General features: G+C 37.8%; 1 protein-coding gene across 1 annotated transcript in view; it reads right to left on the bottom strand.

Moving 5' to 3' along the window:
- The window catches only part of LOC126397591 (melanoma receptor tyrosine-protein kinase-like), an 88,246-nt gene extending 86,744 nt beyond the window's left edge, over positions 1 to 1,502 (bottom strand). The window contains exon 1 of the mRNA XM_050056481.1: positions 1,261 to 1,502. Within this exon, the coding sequence (XP_049912438.1) occupies positions 1,261 to 1,351 (91 nt within the window). The 5' untranslated portion in view covers positions 1,352 to 1,502. The remainder of the gene's footprint in view (positions 1 to 1,260) is intronic.
- Between the last annotated feature and the right edge of the window lie 4,653 nt (positions 1,503 to 6,155).

Genomic DNA, 6,155 nt, shown 5'->3' with positions numbered 1-6,155 from the left:
AGCTGCGTCGATCAAACAAGAGTACCAGAATTTTCTTTTTTAAATAATTGTTATTATAGAGAAGAGAGAGTCACTCAATCACCTTCCATCGGTCCTCCCACGTACTTTCACCACACAAATGAAATGGTTTATTTTTATTTTCATTTTATTCATTCATTTAGGTCGGGAAAAAATACCGAGGTCATGACCTCGGTGTCCTCTATGGTAGTTATGGCCTTGTTTGTGAGAAAAGTAATCAAAAAGTAATCAAATGTAATGAGTTGCATTACTTTGATGAAGAAATTAAAATAATAACAATGCATGTTACATTTTTAACAGGGTAGGCCTAGCTAGTAATCTGTAACCTCGACCAAACAATCAACTAATCAAGAAAATAATCAGAAGATCCATCAATCATGAAAATAACTGCAAGCTGAAGCCCTACTGAGGCTCTTCCTCATCAGTTCATGTTTGGAACAAACAGGTTATTCAGGCTACAGCCGCAGTGAGGGCAGACGAGCTCGGAGAGTTGGCTCAGATGCAAAGAAAACAGCAGGAAATGAACGTTTAATTGGTGATAATTCAGTAATGAAAGAGTTTAAGTGTAGTTTCTCTCCTGTGATGTTCTGACGGGAGCCAAACTGAGCTCACATTTCAACTCAGTTGTAACCCGTTACATGAATCCACTTTGTCTGTGAGCTGTTTAAAGTGTTTCTTTTGCAGAAACTCCATGATAATAATCTAAACTGTTGTCACAATTAGTGTTGAATGCGACTGGTATCATGTGGTTTATGCCTAATTTATGACTGAGCATATTAATCACTATTATAATGTTCTTACTGTGGTATAAATTGTACTTGTAGTTTAACCATTCATTCCTGTAAGAACCTACATATCTAAACTCTACTTTCACTAACGTTATATGAATTTAACCAATTGTTATAAAGATAGGCTACATTTACATTTGACGTCTTTTATAACATTTCTGTAATATTTCACCTTATTATCATTTTGTGAACTTTGAATGTATTAAAACTCAGTTTGCATCAATCTATTCATAGTTTATCTTCTTTTTTACACAACTGTAGGATAAATAGCAGGCTACAACTCTTAAGGTAAAGCAGCAGCGATGGAGATAAATCGGTAAATCTCTTGTTTAAGTAAAAACAGCAGAAACAGTCTTAAGTTCACTTTCCAGGGCTCTCAGCCCGGGCTCCTGCTCCCTGTCTCCCACACTGACACGCTCTCTCCCCGGAGCTCTCACCCCGGGCTCAGTCCTACCTTTCCTGTCGGGACTGGTGCAGCAGCAGCGGCCGAGCAGCAGCATCAGGAGCGCCGCTCCTCCTCCTCCTCCGCCTCCCCAAAACCTCATGTCTGCAGGTGTTTCTTTATTTAAACTCCTCAAAGTTTGTCTCCTTGTGATAGTTGAGAACAGATGGTTTCTCCATGAGTCGCAGTGACAGCACAGGAACTCGCGTGGTTGAGGGTTGGAGCGGATCTAGGTGAACTAAGACAGCAGAGAAGTCCACACCTCCTCTGTCTCCACACCTCCTCCCTCTCTCTCTTATTCAGTTTCAGTTAACTTTATTGACATGTCATACACATCACATACATGTGTGGTCGACTTTGCTGAAACTCAACATCGTCTGTCAGAGAAAATGCAAATAAAACAACAGCACAAATAAAAAAAAAAACATTAAATAATGTTCATGGAATAAAAAACACTTCACTGCGTCCATTCGAGAGGAGACAGGGAAGAGACAGAGGAATATGGTCAAATTTTTACCTTATAGATATTACCAGGAAACGTACCCAGCGCGCTGGCTTTATTCACCCTAACAGGAATAAATAAAGTTTTATTAAATTAAAGTAAATGAATCAAATCAACAGAGGAAATTGTCTTCGCTTGTATTTCTTTCTTTCAGAGGCCCCCTGGTGGCCACAGGCCAGTGAAAAGTAACACGTGCATTAACTCAGTGGTGTACGGAAATACAATTTTAAGGGTACTTTTACTTTAGAATTTATGCTGCTTTGTATTTCAGCTCCACTAGCCTACATGTCAGCGGGAAATATTGAACATTAATTTATTTATATATTTATTTATTGTTTAGAACAAAACATTATGAGCTAATAAAATAAAATTCTCTCTTAAAGACTACACAGCAACTAATTAATATATTTTCATCATCAGTTAATTTATTGTGTAATACATTATATCATAGGCATAGATTTCAGGGGGGATGCAGGTGACACATCCCCCTCAATATCTAAAACATGTGCATCAGTCTACACCTAATAAAAACACAAAATGAACGTAGCAGAGGACTTTTATTTTAACTAAATTAAAGACATTTACACAGTAAATTGGTTCATAAAAATTCACCAGAATGCAGGAAATCAAGTGTTTGATGCTCAAAATTTTCTGCTGAAGGACCAAATACTCATTTGTTAAATGAGGCAAATTATACAGGTTTTTTTTTTTTTCATAAGGAATAATCAAATGTTAGAATAAAGTCTGAATAAATAAAAGTCATTTAATTTAGTAATAATATGATTTTTTGATGACCTTCCATCAGTCTGGACCTCAGGTTGGGAACCAATGATGGTCCATCAACACAGGAGGTTTTGTTTTACCTTAATTTTAATTTCCTATTGAATAAAGTAAAGGAAATAATATATGGTTATAGAAATGCGATCCTGTCAAACCTGCTGCTCTCCTCAATAGAAAAACAACACAAAGTGAAAACACAAAGTGAAAACAAAAGGTGAGTCATGTGAGCCAATGTCAAATACGAACAGAGAACACAATGATGAGACATGTGATCAACCTGAACAGATGAGGAATGTTCAGCAAACATCAGAAAACATTCACACGCAGTCATAAGAATGTCAGTGTGTACTTTCAAAAGTTTTCTTCATTTAATTTTTTCCTGGTTTCAGAGTGGCCTTTGTTTCAAATCACATGTTCATCATTTCTTTCTTAAGTACTTTGTTTCTTCTAAATAAAAATTTCTTACTCAAAAATAATTCTCTTTAACCTCTGCATAGTGCAAAATAATTGTTCTACTGTGAACTTTTCACATCCCCTGATTAATATTTTTGCACATTCTGCTCAAAACTGTGCAGCTCTCTTATTCTGAAACTGCTATATTGTACATATTTGTTTGATAAAAGTATTTTTTTTTTTTTTTTTTTTTTTACTACAGTGTCTACTACAGTTTGGGTGGCGGGGGCAGCGGGGGAGTACAGGCTGGAGTCGAGCCTTGGCTGCTGCGGCATGGGGCGCCTGCTCTATCCAGTAAGCCACCAATGCCCCAAAGAACTGAGAGACTTAGAAGCTGTGATACTTGCCAAAGGGGGCGCTACTATGTTCTGACCATGCAGGGTGCTCAAACTTCCTTTTTTGTTATTTTGAAACTGTAAAAGATCTAAATAAAAAAGTGATCTTGCTTTGACTTCCTGCCTTTTGGAAATCAGTTCATCTTGTACTCACTTAACTACTCACAGTTAATGAAATTTTGATCAGGGGTGCCCAAACCTTTGGATGCCACTGTATATTGTAACTTTTCTGTTCTATATTTATGTTCTTGAATGTTATGCCTTATTTCTATTCCTTTTAATTTGTTTATTGTATGTTTAGTATATGCACCAAATACCAAAGAAAATTTGAGAGAAGTGAAGTGAAAATGTACTTCGTGATAAAACTGATTCTGATTGAAGTCAGAGAGTGGCAGAAACACACATCGAGAAATGTACGTAGTAATTTTGGACTATTTGAAGGGTGTTTTTTAAGCTTGAGAAGTTATTGTCAGGTGCCATTCTGTTGATCATGTGTGGACATTTTAAAAAGTTTATTTCTACAGGTTGATGAAGGTTCATTTTCTGCAGCTTTTGAGAGCCCAATCTTCTTTCTCTTTCTCTGAGTTCTTCTCTGAACACCAACGATAATTATCCTCTGATCTAAAAGTTATCAGGAAGTTCTGATGGCTCTTCTGGTTGAGAAGCAGGTTTTTAAATGGAAAAAGAAGAAAGAGCTTTGAGCCCAGACCAGCTGAGTATAAACCAGGAGTGGAGACCTTGTGGGACAACAGGACATGCAGATCTGGATCAAAGCTCAACAACAAATTGACAGTACAGTCAAAAGTTACAAGTTTTTTCTCTCAGGACAGATGGAGGTGAAGTTTCAGTCTGATCATCATTCTCTCTCTGCTTGCTCGTCAGTGCTGAAGAAGTCCAGAGGGGAAGGACACTGACAAGAGAGGTGGAGAGGAGAGATCAAACCTTGACTTGGGTACTTGACTGTTTGTGTTTGTTCAGTTTGAAACAGACTTAAAACTCTCAAGTGCAAAAAAACGTCAGAACCGTCCAAAATTGTCAGCTAGTAAGATGAGGTTTTGTGTCTCACTACATTTTCTAAATGATATTTGACTTATTATTAAATAAAAATCTCAGTTTAGTGTTTAAATTTTAAAAGCCTGGTGGATCTACCAGTACTGCAACAGACATGTTTGTATTCTGTTAATCTGCTGGTCATTTTCCTGATAGGTCATTAACTGAGTCATTGGATCTAAAAGAAATCAGATAACAGTGAGACATGTCTGTCCCATTTTGTCCCATCTTCATACATGTCATTTTGTCTTAAACCAGAAAGAACAAAGAACACTGTTTCTTTAATACATTTATTTTATATAAAAATGTATTTCACGATCCAGTGTGTAGGATTTAGGGGGAAATATTGTCAGAAATAGAATATAATATAATCAGGATGTTTTTTTAGTGTATAATCACCTGAAAATAAGAATTGTTGAATTTTTGTTACCTTAGAATGAACCATTTATATCTATATAGGGAGCAGGTCCTCATCTACAGCATGGATGTATAAAGAGACCTAGATACAGCATTGGAGGCAGGGCCCCACTTATTCCTATAAAAGTTGCTTAGTGGCACATGAAGCCAAAAAAGCTCTAATTTCACAGTATGAAAACACCTGGATCCTCCACATTATGGGGCCCACAAAGAAGGCGCACAGTTGACTTAATGCTGCTGAGTATGGCAGTTTAGCTCTGCTAACTTGGATGGGTAAATTGATTTAATTTTACAGCTCTTCTAGACTTTCCAAATGTTAATGGTCCCTATGGATCAAATAATGAAACAAATCATTTCACAGTGGTTGTAATGCTCTAAAAAAATGTATCCACTGATTTACAGATGAGATGATTTACAGAATGAGATGAGATCGCAGATACAAGTGAAATCTGATCAGGATCCTGCTGGACGCCTCCTGTTAGGAGTGTTATGGGCACATCCAACTTGCAGGAGGCCCCTGGGCAGACCCAGAACAAGGTGGGGGGTTATGTATCTCATCTGGCCTGGGAGGGGATCCCCCAGGAGGAGCTGGCAAGTGTCACTGGGGAGAGGGACATCTGGAGTACTGACCTGGCCTCAGGTAAGTGGATAGATGGATGGATCATCGTCAATTCTAATCATACGTATTGCATTAACTCACCCAGATAAGGCTGTGTCAGACACAATGTGGTTTGAGCTGTGCTCACTGCAGGTTCAGTGCACACAGTGCAGCTACAGTGCGAACTTGTTGATCAGCGTGGTCATACTTTAAGGTTATTATTATAGTTATTAATACAGTCAGTTGCACTTAGGGCACCCAAATGGCCAAATTATGAAAACAAAATATCAGAATAGTTGCAGTGGTGCTTTTACAGCAACTCCTTTATCAGTCTGCTGTGGCTTCCAAAGCTGTTTCACTTCACTGTTGGGAAGTAAAGTTTCCTGATGTGTTTTTTTCTTCCTCTAAACTGATCTCGAACTAAAAACAGAATGTTAAAATTGCAGAGCTCAGACACCTCTTTACTTTCTGTTTCAAAATCATTACATTTTATTTAACGTGTCTCTCCTTCCTTTGCCGTCTGTTTGTTTATCATGTGTTCATGCTAATGGGGTCACTGATTTCACCCACACTGCAGTATTCTCTGCATTCATAATTAATAACTCCTCTGTGCTTTTCTGTTGTTTACCTAAAATCCTTCGTGTGTAGCCGCTCGTTTCTTGCCAACAAAGCAGAACAAAAAACCCTTAATGGATTTTCTTGTTCATTTGTGTTTAATAAAATGTGACAGCGTGTCGCCGGGCAGAAAACACCTCGACTCAGTTCACATGTG

This window comes from Epinephelus moara, chromosome 11 (genome assembly GCF_006386435.1).
Source record: "Epinephelus moara isolate mb chromosome 11, YSFRI_EMoa_1.0, whole genome shotgun sequence".
Lineage (NCBI taxonomy): Eukaryota > Metazoa > Chordata > Actinopteri > Perciformes > Serranidae > Epinephelus > Epinephelus moara.
The sequence above is the reverse complement of the archived record's forward strand: the minus strand, read 5'-3'. Positions and strand labels throughout refer to the sequence as shown.